Source organism: Dermacentor variabilis, chromosome 10, assembly GCF_050947875.1.
Source record: "Dermacentor variabilis isolate Ectoservices chromosome 10, ASM5094787v1, whole genome shotgun sequence".
Taxonomy (NCBI): Eukaryota; Metazoa; Arthropoda; class Arachnida; order Ixodida; family Ixodidae; genus Dermacentor; species Dermacentor variabilis.
In genome coordinates, this window is record NC_134577.1 from 14,893,253 (window position 1) to 14,909,243 (window position 15,991).

General features: G+C 44.5%; 1 protein-coding gene across 4 annotated transcripts in view; it reads left to right on the forward strand.

Annotated features, from left to right (window-relative positions):
- The window catches only part of LOC142559988 (rho family-interacting cell polarization regulator 2-like), a 144,494-nt gene that overhangs the window by 108,576 nt on the left and 19,927 nt on the right, over positions 1–15,991 (forward strand). For 3 of the 4 annotated variants that reach the window (XM_075671715.1, XM_075671713.1, XM_075671716.1), the window contains 10 exons: positions 5,437–5,673; positions 7,715–7,859; positions 9,081–9,159; positions 9,944–9,973; positions 10,790–10,843; positions 11,735–11,945; positions 12,474–12,643; positions 13,189–13,337; positions 13,976–14,114; positions 15,458–15,732. In XM_075671715.1, the coding sequence (XP_075527830.1) occupies positions 5,448–5,673; positions 7,715–7,859; positions 9,081–9,159; positions 9,944–9,973; positions 10,790–10,843; positions 11,735–11,945; positions 12,474–12,643; positions 13,189–13,337; positions 13,976–14,114; positions 15,458–15,732 (1,478 nt within the window). In that variant the 5' untranslated portion in view covers positions 5,437–5,447. The remainder of the gene's footprint in view (positions 1–5,436; positions 5,674–7,714; positions 7,860–9,080; positions 9,160–9,943; positions 9,974–10,789; positions 10,844–11,734; positions 11,946–12,473; positions 12,644–13,188; positions 13,338–13,975; positions 14,115–15,457; positions 15,733–15,991) is intronic. The other variant, XM_075671714.1, reaches the window with a different exon arrangement.

Here is a 15,991-nt window from a genome sequence, read left to right on the forward strand (position 1 = left end):
GCTCAATGGTTTTCGTGGTCGCTGCAGTGACTGTGGCCTTGGGTTCGCGGGTGTCAGCTTTTGTTCTGTGCTCCGCGCCTTATTCGCAGCGCAAAATAAAAGGGGGAAAAGGGGGAGGGAGCAAGGGGCAAGAGATAGAAGATATCGATCAATGCAGCGGTGTCGACGCAAACCACGTTGTTTTCATTTGCACTCGGTTCTCGGGGGCTAGCTCACACAGCGTGTCCCCCATCTGAGTAATTGGCACTCCGAAGGTTCGATCAATTTTTCCTGCGCCGGCAGGCGAGAAAGCGAAAGTAATGAGCTTTCTTTATGTACGCAAGGAAAGCCTTCTTGAGGCTGTCTCTTTCGCCACTCGAAGGAGGGAAAATAAAGAAGGCGCCTCGCTGAAATTGTGCGCATCGAGACAGAGGGCCGGCACGGAAGCTTGAGAGGGCGCGTCGTCTGATATGTGCTGCGGACCTCATAGTGGTTCCGCGCTCCAGAAGCCTTAATATCACCGATCCGTGGCGTCATTCATATCCATTCACAAATATTGCCGTTTTTTGTCGCAGACCCCAACAAATATGCCGGAGGCGCACGTGATATGAATATATTTCGACATGATCGATGTACAGTGTGTTTCAGCGAACACTTTCAAAAATTCTTAAAGGTTGCCTGTGGCAGACAGCGCAATTTTAGTTCATGAAGTGGCCTAATCGAATCGGCCGACACTATTTGCAAAAAAAAAAAAAAACATGCATAATTGACTAACAGAAATTCACTCATTAACTTTCTCACTCATCATCTTATGGCCCATGTTGCAATTTACAAATTCTAGCCGTGGAAGTGGCAAGGCTGGTCCTCAGGATGAAACCAGTTTGCGGGAAAATGCGGAAATGCAAACTTTGCGGAAAAATGCATTGGCGTTCCAGTTACGCTTGTGCTTGAATGCATAAAACAACGTTTCGTTAAGAAAATAACTGGAACGTCAATGCATTTCTCAGAAAAGTTCGGGATTTAATATCTCGAAACGGGTTTCATCCTGAAAATTCATTCTAAGTGAATCTGCCTCGCGAGCTCCACGGCTAGAATTTGTAAATTGCAATATGGGCCATAAGTTAATTAGTTTAAGCATAATTACTTATTTTTGTTAATTAGTCGATCATGCGTTTCGATTTTTTTTGTGAAGTCATGTCCGTCTCTTCAAGTAGACCAGCTAAACAGGCAAACATTAAAAATATATTCTGAAAGTGTTCGCTGAAACATTCGGTATAGTTAGTTCGCAATGAAACACGAAAGGTGTTTGTTTCAGCGATGTTACTGAATTCTGATTCACATCTTTGAAAATCTATTCCGGTCAGTTATACTTATCTGGCTTGTAGTGTTAGCGTACGTGCTACTATTGAATATCAGGAAGATTATAGAAATCCTTGTAACCTACATATAAATGTGACGACAGTACCACGTTCTTTCATTCGTTATTCTGCGCTGCAATCAGTGTCGAGATATTAAACGCTAAAGCTTTCGATAAGTGACGATGCTGTATCGTTCATGACAGATCTCGGTTTCGCCCTGTCACTCTGCATCCATGTGTACTTGCACGGCAATTACTTCTGATGCGTTTGCATGAGAAGTCTCAGTGAGAAAAAAAGAAGTGTGCGTCAAATGTGGGAAGCAGGTCATGTGATAGAGGCGCATTTACCGCTAAATCAGCTCTGAATTTTTATCACACATATATGAAGGAACCGCGACCTCGCGTGGCGATAAATGCGATAGAGTAGATTGTCGAGCTTACTGATTTGGCGGCACGTACCAGGTGAATCGGACAAGTTCGCGCCCGCACACGGATCACCCTCAGAACTGATTAGCTGATCTTATTTATGATCTTATTGTTTTTTAAAGGCGACAGTTCGCTTTGTTTGGTCTTAAAGCAAACGCATCAGCTAGATATTCCTTTAATTTATTGCCGTCGAGAGGTGGGCGGCACATGTTTGCAGCCTTTTCGATGAATCAATCGACCGATGTATCAGTCAGTACAATCCACTGGCGTTTAGGAGTCGGAACAAGCGCCGGCTCATGCGCGATCGCCTTCCGCTCTACTGCACGCAACTGCGAAGCACGCTACGGAGACAGTGCAGCGGGAGCATGCATCCCCTCCCCCTCCCGCCTGTTTTCGGCTTCCTTCGCCCTTGGCGCGGCCCTTGGGTCATTTCGGTTCCGCCGTTTTTCATTCTCGTGCTCCCCAGGGGGCGGCACAGTTGCGGAACGCGAGATATCCTTCTTTAAAAAGGGAGCGCACACATACATGTAAGGGTGTATCATCCGCGTCTCTCGGGACGACATAATGAGGTGTCATTTGCGATGAATGGGGACCCCCCGTGCGTCCGATCTATCCCTCAAGCACGAACCCTAACTAGGAATCTTCGTTCTTTTTTTTTTTTTTCTTCATCCGACCTTTTCTGGCCCCTCCGATTCCCGCTCTGTATTTATACCTGCGGTCGATTTGTGCTTGGGCTTCTTTATTACTTTCGTTCTTTTTTTTACTTTTTGGCACCGGTCCTCGCAGTCCTCTCGTATACCCTGACGTGTCGTTGAGCCACTGTGTGCAGTGGGTTCGCTTTGTGCTGTACTGTTCAAATATTGGCTTCGTGTAATGAAGGTGGCTCAAATAAAGGTCCCGCGGCCTTCGCTTTATCATTGGCTTCGTTTATCAGGGGCTCGCGGGAGACACCTGAAAGGTCGGCCTAAATCGCAATTCTGACCAGCTACTCAGCATTGAGGAAGGGGGTTGAAAACAGAAATGTTGATGACGAAAGTGGTTATTGGAATGAATATAAACAGCGACGCCTATTCAAACTGTCAGATTGAAACCACTCTAGTGCAGGCATTTTTCGGGAGCCTTTACAGAGCATCATCGCCGACGACGAGGGTCCGGTCAAGGCCCCGACGAGGATCTCGTCGCACGAAAGTTGATTGCTGAAACTTGTCCAATGCTCTGCCAGTGTCCGTCCTGTCGGACAACCTCGTTAGATAGCTTAGTTAGTAGCCTTCGACTCTCAAGCCTATACGTTATGATCGACACTGTTCTATTCGTTTCGTGAGCCCACGGGCGTGCGGTCGTTTATCAGCGTCCGTTCATAAAGGGACAAGGACTGCGCCCGTCCTTGTCCCATGCTGTCTCTGTGGTCCGTTTGTTCGCGCAGTTTAACAATGTTCGCATAAACGGACGCTGATAAATCTGATTACTGGGATATAGCGGTTTGGTTTACTTTCTTGAAGCACCGTGCGTATCACCCGCAGTAAAAGGGGCGATTATTTAGCAGAAAAACGATGGGCCTAACTATGGTTTTTATTTCTTAAATTTTACTTTGACGCCCAAACCATGGCGCGCCCTCGACATCCGCTCGCGTGATGTCATATATTTGTGTTGTCAGCTTTAGCGGATTCCTTCCAAAGTTATCGCGTCGAGTAACTTCGTTTATTCTCTGGCGCAACTTATTCCATAACGTTTTCACTAATGTTCAATAAATCTAAGCCCCGACCGTGCGTGTTCGCGATATGTAACGTATATACGAAGTATACGCGAATTCGGACTTGCATCGCCAAACCGTCAGTCGCGCGACGTTTTGCCGTGCGGTAACACCATTTCAAATAGCCATCATCATCAGCGCCATCACCACCATATTTAGCAATATTATATGAGCATATACGGAATTATGGAAGCTTTTCACGTAGGCTGTTGACCGGCTACGCCAGTAGGCTCTACCTTTTTTCTAGTGCTGGCTTTCAGTTATAATTGCGGCCGCCAAAAGCAGATAATTCTTTTTTTTTTCTCGTCCCCATGCATCTTCGTGCTGTCTTCTACAAACGCAAAGGATTGTGCTCTGATGACCCACCGAACCCGGGCGAGGATCGCACCAGCCAATGAGAACGATAAGGCGAGCTTTCTGGTAGAAACGCGGCCTCTTGCATGGGCCGATCCCGGAGGTTGTGCGCAACCGCGCCAACAAAGATTGCATCCTTTTCGGGTTTCTGTTATTGTTTCGCGCTTCTAATATTTCAGTCTGTGAATATTTAACATAAGAGGCATGCGCTGCTGGTGCTTTGTTTCATGACGTTTGTCTGTGGCCTGTCATTCTCAAAATTCTGAGGAATAACTTTTTCAAGAATGTAAGACAGGGTATGAGCAACTTTAGTGATAGAATGGTGTGGCAATATAACCCTCGCATACTGCATGTCACATAGCAAGGGCGTGTCATATGCACACAAAACCGTGTGGCGCGTTTCATCGTTTGCGATTACAAACGACGCTCAAGCGTGACCGAAATGAAGTCAATGCTGTCACTTTCGTCTCTCCAGCCGCGTCGAAACATTTCCACTCATGTGCCTCCTTCATAAAATAATTCACCGTCATCACACTTCTACGCTGCCGCTTGCTCATGCCCATCGTACTTATCGTCGTCTCCATAATCAGCAAAGCTTGAAACGCCTGTTCTTGTTCACGCTTGTTCGGCCGAACAAAAGCATTTAAATTATCGGCTTTACCACATGCTGTGTCCTATCGGAACGGTCTTCCAGATAGAGTGGTCGATATGCGAAACACTGATGCATTCAAGGAGGATCTGCACGTCCTCTTTTCATAGCTTACCTCGCTTGGTTTTCTTTCTTCTTTGTTTTTAATGAACTATACTGTGTAGCCATTGTATAACGATCAGCATTGCCATTTGTTGGGCGTGTTGGTAGACTGATTTGGAAAGCATATTTAGCGCCAGCAAACAAGGACTGCAGGGGCGCATTGTGGTGTTGTCTCCCTTCTGTCCTTGTTTGCTGGCGCTAAATATGCTTTCCAAGTAAGTATAACGATGTTTGATTGGTACTAAATGTCTCGCTTTTGCTGGTCTTACTTTAGCACTCACATTGAGAAACATTTTCGTGTCTGCATTTATTGCCTTATTAATACCAAACCAACATGGCCAGCGCATCCAATAGTTTTGTTGTTTGTGTTGATAATGTACTCATTAGGTGCATTGCAAAACGCGAACACCTTCGCTCCATGTTATTGATCTTACAAGGTTTGTAAAACCCCCTTCACATTATGTTCCAATAGGAACCTGTGATGTATCTGAATAAAAATAAATTTGAATAAATAATTCAATATTAACAACTTACAGAGGTGTGAACAAAATGTTATAACGGTATATATTTGGTAAGACTTGCTCATATTTAACACGAACGAATTAGTTGCGTACGCTGGGTAAAACGGGACAGTGGAAACCCTTTTCTGGTTGTGTTTCCTCATTGGCCCATGCGCAATATGTGCATGCCTTCGACTGCACTGCACCGCCCAGATTTGGCGCTTTCCTATACGGTACACACGTCGCACCGGCTTTTCTTTTTCGTTGTACAAGTGCACTTTCGGCCTCATCGTGCCTTTTGTTTCTCTGTGATTCGCAGACGGCGAGGACATGTCGCTGAGCGAGCGGCTCAAGCCCCGGCAGCCTGCGGACCCGGGCTCGGGCTCTGTGCTGGCCCGGAGCCGGTCGTTCGCGGGCCTCCTGCACGGCGGCCACCGGCGGACCCCGAGCGCCGCCTCGGGCTCCTCGTCGGGGCAGCCGCTGCACGGCGTCGCCGCCGACGGCAGCCTGAGCAGCAGCAGTGGAGCCAGCTCCGGATCTAGCACACTCTCCAAGAGTACGTGCTGTATTGAACTCGGTGGAGATGCTGTATATACCCCAGAGGAGAAGGCCCGCCTTCGTCGCGTTTACTGGATCGCAGATGTGTGCAGTCGACTCCCGTTAATTCGACTTCTCGGTTAATTCGAACGCCCGGAAAAGTGCCGGCAGGTCAAAAGCGTGGCACTTTGGGCGAGTTGGTATGTTATACAAAGGAGAAGGCCCGACTTCGTCGAGTTTACTGGACGCAGATGTGTACAGTCGACGCCCGTTAATTCGACTTCTCGGTTAATTCGGTCGCCCTGGAAAGTCCCGGAGAGTAATCGTGCACTGCTACGGAAGGAAAACTCGCCTAGTTCGAACGAGAAAGCATGCCGCTTCGCTTAACTTGACACTAAGCGGCATCTCCTCATGCACGCAATGGTCTATAAAAGCTTGAAAACGCAAGAAATTCAACAGTCGGCGTTGCCGCTTCTCTGGGAGACGGCGGCGACGGCGGCAACCTGTCCTGCAGTGGCCACCACGAGAGCCTGCTCCAAGAAAGAAAAAATATTACTTGTTCATTTTGCCGCCGTTTGTTAATTTACTGTATTGGATAATTCGACCAAATCTTGCAGTCCCGCAAGAGTCGAATTAACGAAAGTGAAATGTATAGTGATTCATGTCACTGAAAAGCGTGCGTCCAAACACACGTCAAACGAAAAGGGAAACGCAGACTCTAGCAACTGATAGGTCGCACTGTGGCGGAAAAGTAGGAAGACGCAAAACTTATTGCGCGTGCTCAAGGGAAGGCATGCCGACCCCAAGGCCGGATCCACGCAGCCGTCAAACGCCTCGTCCTATCGCCGTCACGGCACCGGCGTCCATCACGAAACGGTGTCTTCTCACCGGTTTTTATTTTAAAAAATAGGACGACTTCAGGAGCATGAGCCAGGGTCGCCGGTGTGCTATTTTTGAAGAGACATCATGGACTCGTCCGGGCACTCGTGATAGATAACTGTATAGGCATGCAAAATTCCTATTTGTGCAATATTATTTCGAAAACTGACTTATCCACGCGTGCTACCGCTATTGATGATGTTCCATGCCTCGACCGTAAGTCGCACTTTTCCGTTCTTATGTTGGGGAGTACACTTGCACTCGCGCGACATTGTAACGAAAGGCTGGACGATGTGCCACCGATCAATGCACGAGCGTTTTTGCCTAAATAGTCTGATTGAAGCGAATCTCATATTCTTAGACATTAACATGGCAAGCTATTGAAAAAATTACCCCGCACCTATACGCCGCATCGTGCAGTAAAGTCGGCAGCTTTGTTGAATTCGAGATTTTCATTAAGCCGAGAACTTCATTGCTCAATATTTCGCCAAATCGGAAACGCGAGTAAACTGAGGGTTTCGTTGTACTGACGACTTGCGATGTTAATCGATAAATTTCTTTAAGCGTAGGTTCGGTAAATCGAAAGCTGCGCTAATTGGAGAAACTCTTCCAAGTCGCTAAGCAGGCAGGCGAAGTTTATCGATTTCAAATGTTAATGCAAGCGCAGACTTCTGCCGCGCACTGCACTCTCGCGGTGGCGGCACTTTGGTTTTACTCGCGCCCTCGCTAGCCGCCTAGTGGGCCTAGCCTGTGTCTTGAGCATCTTCTCACGTGATTCTTAACCCTTTCTCCCGTGGCTTTCTGCCTTTTTCTTTCGTTACGTTATTACGACACTTCTGAATTCTCGATATGAGCGGGGCTTGAAAAGGACATCCAGAACAGCCGTTGGCTGCAGCTGGTGCCACGCGTCACTACGATGCACAGTTTATAACGTTTACTTGGTGAGGAAGTAGGACATGGTTCATTGGTGCCGCGCGTTGGTGATGCATCCGCGGTCCGTCTAATGCCAGTCCGCGATTTTCGTTTCTGCCAATTTCATTTCGTTCACCCTGAAATTCTGGGATTAGCTTCCCCACGCAACTGCGATGCATTGCGTAGCCCGATATACAGGAAACGTTTTGTGACTGTATAATGCGTTTCTACTCTGAAACACTCAACCTTCTATTTCCTGCTGCGCGCAGGTTCAGTGCTAGGCCAACACCATAGTCCGCATGCACCTCGACGCATCCTCCAGGGCATTTCCTCAACGTGGTCCGGGAAACCACCTAGGTCTCCTCGGCCAGCCAGGACTCTGCTCATCTTCAACGCCGTGGAAAGGGGCCTCAGGTCAGGATTACTTCTGTCAATCTTTTTCTGTTGCGTAGCCATATAAAAGCTTTAACTTTATAAAGCCAAATAGCATCCCTGAGTTAATTAATTACTTATGTTGAAGTTGTATCTCTATTGTTTCAGAACCTTTCTTTCAAGATATGGCTAGTACAGTGTTGCAAGTGTAATGCTTCTCTAATAAGAAATCCTAACCTTTTGTTCGTATCTCGCTCTTTTAAATAAATAGAGAGCACCTTCATGAAACGTGAGCACCATGCTGAAATAATTTAGACTTGTGCATGATGCACATTTCAAGGAGTATGTTCCTGAAAAAATCTGTAAAAAGGACATATGAATATAGATATAAATCGTGAAATGTTCACTTGCATCCCCCTCAACTCATTGGTTTCACTCGGCTTGGGAGGGGGGCAATGTAAATGTCACTCTGTTCTTTTCGTCCTTCCATCCAGTGCTTATGGTAAACCATGTTGAAATTGGTGTCCGATAAAAATGCCAGAGGTTGACCAAAAAGTGTTGACATAAATAATGATTATGATGCATTAACAACCTCTTCTTCCCTACTTAAAGAGTTTGGAAGGGTGTACACTTGCTTGCGCAATGGCTGGAGTCTATGGGCCGTCGCACCCCATATGATGTCATTGCTGATGTCGTATGACAGGAAAATATGCGGGGATATTGAAGGCCACAGGAGAGAGCAAGCAGCCTCTTATGTGAGGCTGTGGTCTCCATGCTGTATGCGGCAGAATAATTTGGCTTGCATGTTCATGGCAGTGTTGCCTAAAGATAGGAAACATTTTCTTGCCATCTTGTAAAAGCGTTTTGGTGCTCTTTAATTTACACTATAGTATCATCTGGAAAACGGTTTAACAGTGTAAGTGTGCAGGATGTGTTGAAATGGGCAAGTTGGAAGTGGTCCATTGTAAGCAGCATGCAGACGGACAAAGATGCCTAAGCAAGCACATGAGCACTGTCTGTCTTAATGAAAATAAACTTTCACAGTGCTCATCCTGCAATGCTCATCCTATGTTCTTCCTTAGTTGTCCTGATACATTTGGACTCTGCTTACATTAAGCTGCAATGACCTGAGAAAATCTGACACGCTGCATGCTTGCGTAATTGTTTCATTTGGTCAATTCTTCATAGCAGTGGTAGTGAGTTAGGCTTGTTATGTTGCTATCTTTAATCCCTAACTGTCGCAGTTTTTCTTTTTTTGTGCAGGGAATGTGTCAGTTTAGCACAGGAGGACATTCTCAGCTTGAGATCCTCCGTGGATAATCTGTCGCTCTCCTCATCGCAGGTAGGTTTTATTTGCATGGATGAGGACACTTGATTGTTTAGTTCCCTTTGCAGCTGCCTTGATTATCTAGTCAGGCTTGAGTGTAGAACTTAGGATACGATTTAAACGTGCTCAGTCGAAGCTTCAATGTGTAGTGCCGTGTCTTTTAGTGTGCCAAATGTTGCATAAGTAAGGGAGGCAGATATGAATAGCTTTTACAGTTGAACTTCTGGGTTGCTTAAACACAGATGGCATTTCACAGTGTTTCGTTTAATGCCAGTACTTGGCTGTTCTTCTGAGAATAGGCACATCTGTGAGAATTCCACACAAAAGAATAATTTTTCTGAGCAGTGCAACAGTGACATAGTGAAAAAAGATTGCTGTACTTCAACTGTGACAGATGGTGCCACTATTTCAGTGAAAAAAAAATGGAAATTTTTTGAATGAGGCGTTGCTACAAATGACACATCTTTGCTTTCTTGAGGGCAAAGCAGGTAACACATCCAAACATGCTATTGAACACAGCGTACCACAAGATGCTACTTGTGTGCCAAATTTGATCATGAACAAAGGCGGCAATCTGGCTGGAGGAGATATTTATTACTGGCTCCCTTATTAATGCAACATATTGTACAGTACTATAGTTTCCACGCTGTGTCATCTTGCTTTCACATTTAGTCTTGTCTAGTGTGTGTGCGTGGGTTCTTTCTGTCCTGGTCACTTCTGATCTTGCCTTTTTTGCTTAGATATGTTTACTCTCTTTTTCTTGTCTTGCCTGTCCTGTCATCCTCTTCTGTCTCTTCAGTCTCAGGGAAAACTTTACGATTGCGAGAAGGTGAGGAACCATTGGCATATCTGTGCTGTGGTTCTGCTATCGCATGCAAGCTCTTGTGGTCCCTGTTGTTGTGAATGTTGACGTGCATTTTCTGCATTGCTGATGTTTGAAAAGCACAGAGTACTGAATCGTATAGCATCGCAAGCAGTGTGTGTGACACAATCAAAGACTCGCTACAGGACGTGTACACCCATGAGCAATATGGAAAGGGACACAGAACGTGTTCTCAAGCTATGATTATTCATGATATATAAGTGGGTAGCTGACATATGCACTGAGTAGCTTTCCTGCTGAATATCTTGACACAGAATACTTTTGTGTTTGGCATATATGCTAAGCCGCTATGGTCGCTTGAGTGAAAATTTGGGTCTTCTCCACAAGATGCTCATGGGAGTATGAAAGGAATATCTTCCTGCTATTGTTCTTTTTGTGTTTGTGCATCATGATCAGCATGTATTTGTGCGTCTTTGCTTCTGCCATATTTGCACATTATGTGCTGATTAACAATGCAGCACCACTGCTTCCCCGCTGCCTTGAAACTTGCTATGATGAATTTTTGTTATGACAGTCGCTTAATGAATGCAAAGGAGTGCATTTCAGTCTCCCAGTAATGAATATTGCCGCAGATTTAACTCTTCAGTATTAGTTGGTCTGCTTGCATGTTTATGATCATATTTGTCTTGAGGCCTGCTTTCCACGCAGTTCGTGTTCCTGAGTGTAGATATTTTTCCACCCGCACTTATGCCTGCTGTTCTAACCAATGCAATGTTTTGAATGTGTTTGTAGAATTTGAATATGTCGCTTATTTTCTTCCAGCAATTGAAGGCAGCTGAGAGATACCTCAAGCGAATTGAGTTCCAGCTTTCTAAGGTAAAGTACGAGTTCCTACGAACTCCCTTGCTCAGATGGTCCTTCTTTGTAGACGAGAGAGGTGACTATAAAAGAGCACATTGAGGCTGTACATGTGCCAAGTGCTGCAATTTATTAAATTATTAGTTACCATGCTCAATGAAATTGCTTGCCAAACTAGCTTTTATTATATTAACCAAAAATAACAATCTTTCTCTATTGTAATATAATGACATTTGTTGAAATTGAGTTAGTGATCTGGTCAAAACATGTTATGAAAACAAGAAGTGTGGATGCTTAAAGCAACATTAGTTGGGAATGTCTCTTTAGAGGTTATGACATGCTATTTGTGTAGATGCAATGGTTTAAAAAGTGTGAAAATGCTCTTTATATGGCAACCTCGAGGCTTCAGTTGAACTACATTGCAGATTGAAGGTGAAGCAATTGAAAAGCTTTACTTATTCATATCGGAATGTGAAAAAAAAAAGAAAAAAAAAGTGCCTGCATGCAGATCTATCATCTGGCACCTTGGGGACACTTACGACCAAAATTGCCATTTAGTTTGCCGACTACAACTGTATGCTACCTACAAGCTACATGGGCAGACAGGCAATCTTCTATTTGATTGATTGATTGATTGTTTGGCTGATTTATTGACTGACTGACTGACGGATCGATCGATCGATCGATTGATCCATTCATTTATTGAACACACCAAAGCAACACTTGGACTTTAACGGCCCTTTCAGAATGCGGGCACCAAGCCCACAAATCGAACTTGCAAACTTGTGCTCAACGGTACAATGCTAACGCCAGTCATTGAGCCAGCACCGCAGATAACTGTGAGCTTTTGCAGTTGCAGCAACGTGCATGAGACTTGTGCTGAATCCACTGTATCATTCTTTTTTTAAGGTGGAGGAGTTGCGCGAGCACTATGAGGTGCAGCAGAGGATGCGTGATGGCGTGCGAAGCATGGCGTACGCCTATGTGCTGTCTCCTGGTTGTGAGAAGGACAACGCTTTGCATGGAGTTCGTTCTGGGTACCGGGAGTGCGTTGACACCCTGTGCGTTCTGGAAGCCCACTTGGAGCAGCTAATGGGCACCCTGCAGTTCCAGATGCGTGGTGAGTCTGTGCCACCATTTAACTCTAGTGGTAGAACAGTCTCTTAAGTCTGCTTCTCAGTGATTGTGCAATTTAACCTCTGGTTTCTTGCATTAATGTTGTCTCGACTTCTGTTTAGAATTCAAGTGCTACTAGAGCTTTACTTCTAGCACTACTGTTACTGCAGTCTGTTACTGCTACTACTAGTAGCACTGTATAAAAGCTATATGTCTAATCAGTCTGCCACTCTCTATCACACTTTACATCTGTGCTTTCAGAGATGTGATTGATCCATATGTGGAGCATCTGTGATGTCAAGTCAAGAGCATAAAGATGTGCTTCAATATGAAAAATGGCCTTGTCCGTCCGTGTAAAATCAAAACTACCAGCTATATCGACTAACCATGTGCCATATAACCATCACCTAATCACGTCATCATAAAGAGGAGATATCATCCTTATAAGATTAATGCATGAAGGTGCAATCGTATGGAAAGTGCTGTTGTATTCTTATTCTTTAGTTTGAGACGCTCATTTTCTATTTGACAGGAATCCAGGGTTTTGCACGTCTCTGTGCTGGGGACATTTTTGAGATAAGTGTCAAGCACGGGGAGCAGAAGTGGAAGTCGCGGGGCCGTGTCCAGAAGAACGGCCAGCAGGTCTGGGACAACCAGCAAGTCATCATGAAGGCCTTGCTGGGCGAATTCCTCTACATCAAGGTGCAGTAGCGAATGTAGCCTAAAGCTGTACGCAGAGGCAAAACTGCTTTAATTCCTGCAAATTCCCTATGTTCCATACAGTTCTTGAAGATATATTTTTATAACAATTGTGCTGCAGCTTCAGCGACATTGATGGTCCTGAGAGGGCATATAAGAAGACCCAGGTTGGCACACAGCACCTAGTGTGGCCGTAGTACAGACTTTAGACTAGTACAGAAAATACAGACTAGTACAGAAAATAGGGTACCCACTTTTTGCACCTTTGCATGGGCTCAGGATGACGTAAAAACCCATACCTGCCCCGGTACATGGACTGTGTTCATACCACCTGACTGAGCACTGTACAGGGCCCGCTAGCGGACACAGTGATACACAGGTTGTTCATACACTGCTGCGAATGTCTCCTTCAAGTGATGCTGTGCTCAGTGCTATAGACTTTCTGTTTCACAGCTAGGGCAAAACTGCAAATTTCTATTTTCTTTTCAGTCACGCTAGGAGGTCTAATTTTTTACTGAGTCTTGCTTCCGATGCTCTCGGTAATGCAGGCAGTGGAAGTGCGTGGCCTTGGAAAGAATGTTCTTTTGGGCAACAAGTCCTGCGAGATCAAGGAACTTTTCAGCTCTCATTCACAGCTGATGACCATCAATCTCAACTCAAGTGGATCGCTCAAGCTTAATCTGGTCATCACATGGAAGTGAGTGCACTCAAAATGTACATATTGTATATGATGCACACACAGCGTCTTGCTCCCGAACATTTAACACTTGAAACGACACAACCTGCATTGTCCTCAAATCCCCCAGTAAGGTGTGCAAAAGCTAAAAGGAAGCAAGAGAACACATAGTATGCAAGGAAAGCAATTTAACAGAAGTCAATCATAAAATGCTGTCTAGATTAGGAAGCAGGAAAAAAACAATAAGGAAGTTGTAAGGGAGGGAAAATATTATAAAAATTGTTAAATGCAGCTCAGTAAAATGCTGTCTCCTGGAGAACTTTCACAATTTTGAAATGTGTCTTGTGTGCTTCTCATTCTGGTCTCCTATCTCTTTAGTGGTAGTTAAATATGCCTCAATCTTGGTATTTCTCTCATCAATGTGTACTCCTCCTCCTCTAATCTCATTGTTATTTCTAATGGTCATTGGCTGTATTTGCTTTCTCTTGGTAGCCATTCTCTTACTCACAGAATGTTGTTCACAGGTTGTTCTTTCGCATTTTAGGATTTCAGTAATGCTCAAGCCAGCCCACTTCAATACACCTGTGCAGTTTGTTTGCTTTTCTTTCACCAAAATCTTCTAAATTTTTCTTACTTTTTTACTTGCATGCTACCCCTAGTCCTCTTCATGGCTGCATGGAAGATAATCTCTCGGGCAGCAAGCAGTCGCCTCCAGTGCTGAGTGTGATGAGCTCTCCTTTCACGAGACGGCGTGGCACATCACCATTCAGGGGTGAAACCATCCTCGAAAGGACAGGGGTGAGTAACATGTGTAGCACCATGCACTATGTGTTGCCTAAGTAAAGAATCCTGGCGTGAATGACTGTTTCAGCTAGGCTGCTGTGCTGTTCATGCTCGCATTTTTATGCAGAAATGCTGTTATATGGCAGTGCATGTCATTTCAATGCCCATATTTGTAGGCAGTAATTGTTTGGTTTATCCAGAATAAGTAAGAAGTACGTATCATCTGCTACAATGACAAATGAAAATCATTTTTCATGGGTCATGGATTGTCACCTTCATCTTACTCTCTACCACTCAACTGCTTCTCTTCTTTTAGCACTCATTCTGTTACTTGTTATCTGGTCTATGCATTAGGACCTGCCCTGGCTGCCTCCAGTCTCTCAATATCAGCTGGAATGTCATCTACCAATGCCTGATCTCTATCATACCTTGCGATCTTTGCACCTTTTAACTTTTGTGCCTATGACATGCATGTAAGTTGTTATCCAAGCACCTTCAAATGCATGTATTTGTCATGGGTCTAGCTTGACGATATAGAGGAATAGGTCACACAGGGTACATGAAGAGATGTGAATATGCTCACAGCACTACTTTAAACAACATTCTTTATTTTTCAGGATTGCCATATACCTTATTTTTATACCCTAGCTTGATGTCTGCCCTCGGTGCATTCAGGAAAGATTCTGAGTGACATGTTAGTCATTCAGATAATTTATAAGCATTAAATATCTGAGAACTGCTACTTTGACATACCTGTTCAAGTTTACAAATTTATTGTGTTGTGTTCAATTTTTAGAGCTTTTTATGAGAGCAACAATCTCGCAATTTTTAATTTGCGTCTAGCTTATGGCAAAACTGATCTCAAAGGAACACAATTATTTGTGCTTATCCATGATAGTACCAACCATATACAAACAATGTATAATGGCAAGCAAAATTTCAGATGCCATTGCGTGCATATTTCATCAACTTCATGCACATTCCTGTTTTTCTGTGTCACAAATCATTATATTTGCCTGTGACAATAGAACAAGGTGCCAATAGAATAAAGTGCCAATTCACAGCATTTAAACATAACAATGTCTGAATTATACATCTACAGCAATTCTTTTTATTCTTTACCAGTTTATATTTTTATGCCAATTAACTAAGTAATTCTCACACTTTTAAGTTGGCAGGTATGAATATGTGAGAACTGCTACTTCAGAAGAACTTGTTCTTGGCATAGTTGGTACTTGCTGTGAGGCATAATTACTTTACTACTTGACATAAGCATTACTTGTGTTGATGGTATCAGACCTTATCAAAGTTTTCGTAGTCCATGGACCTTCCGTGCTTACCTGCGGCTTCCTTTTCAGAGCATGGTGCATGAGCTGGAGACGGGACAGCGTGACTGGCGGCCTCAGGTGACCGAGTGGGAGGGGCCTAGGCGAAGGATGACCCCGCAGGGAAGCAGCCCTGGTGGCAGCCTAGGGTCAGCCGGAAGCATGTCTGCACCCAGCTCGACCCTGACTAGCCCGAACGAGGAGTTTCCACGAGCGGCTGCTGGTCAGACACTTCTTGTCAACTCGTATGTGCACAACAGGCCACAGAGCCCGACACTTAGGGCTGTGGAAACTACAACTTCACAGAGGTGAGTATCTACTCGAACCTTGTTATTACAAACTTGCATTTGACGCAAATTCATTGCAAGTTTATTACAAGGCAATTTGAGCTAAAAACATTTGATTTACCTCGTTATGTCTAATAATTTGTTATGACTCTGTCTGTTATGTTGAGGTTCGAGTGTATAGTATTTTCTTATGTGGCTTTTCTCTTTTTCTTCTTGTCTTGAGTTTCAATACTCAATCTCTGGATACGCCTTGCTGTAGAGGGTACGGCAATCACATGTA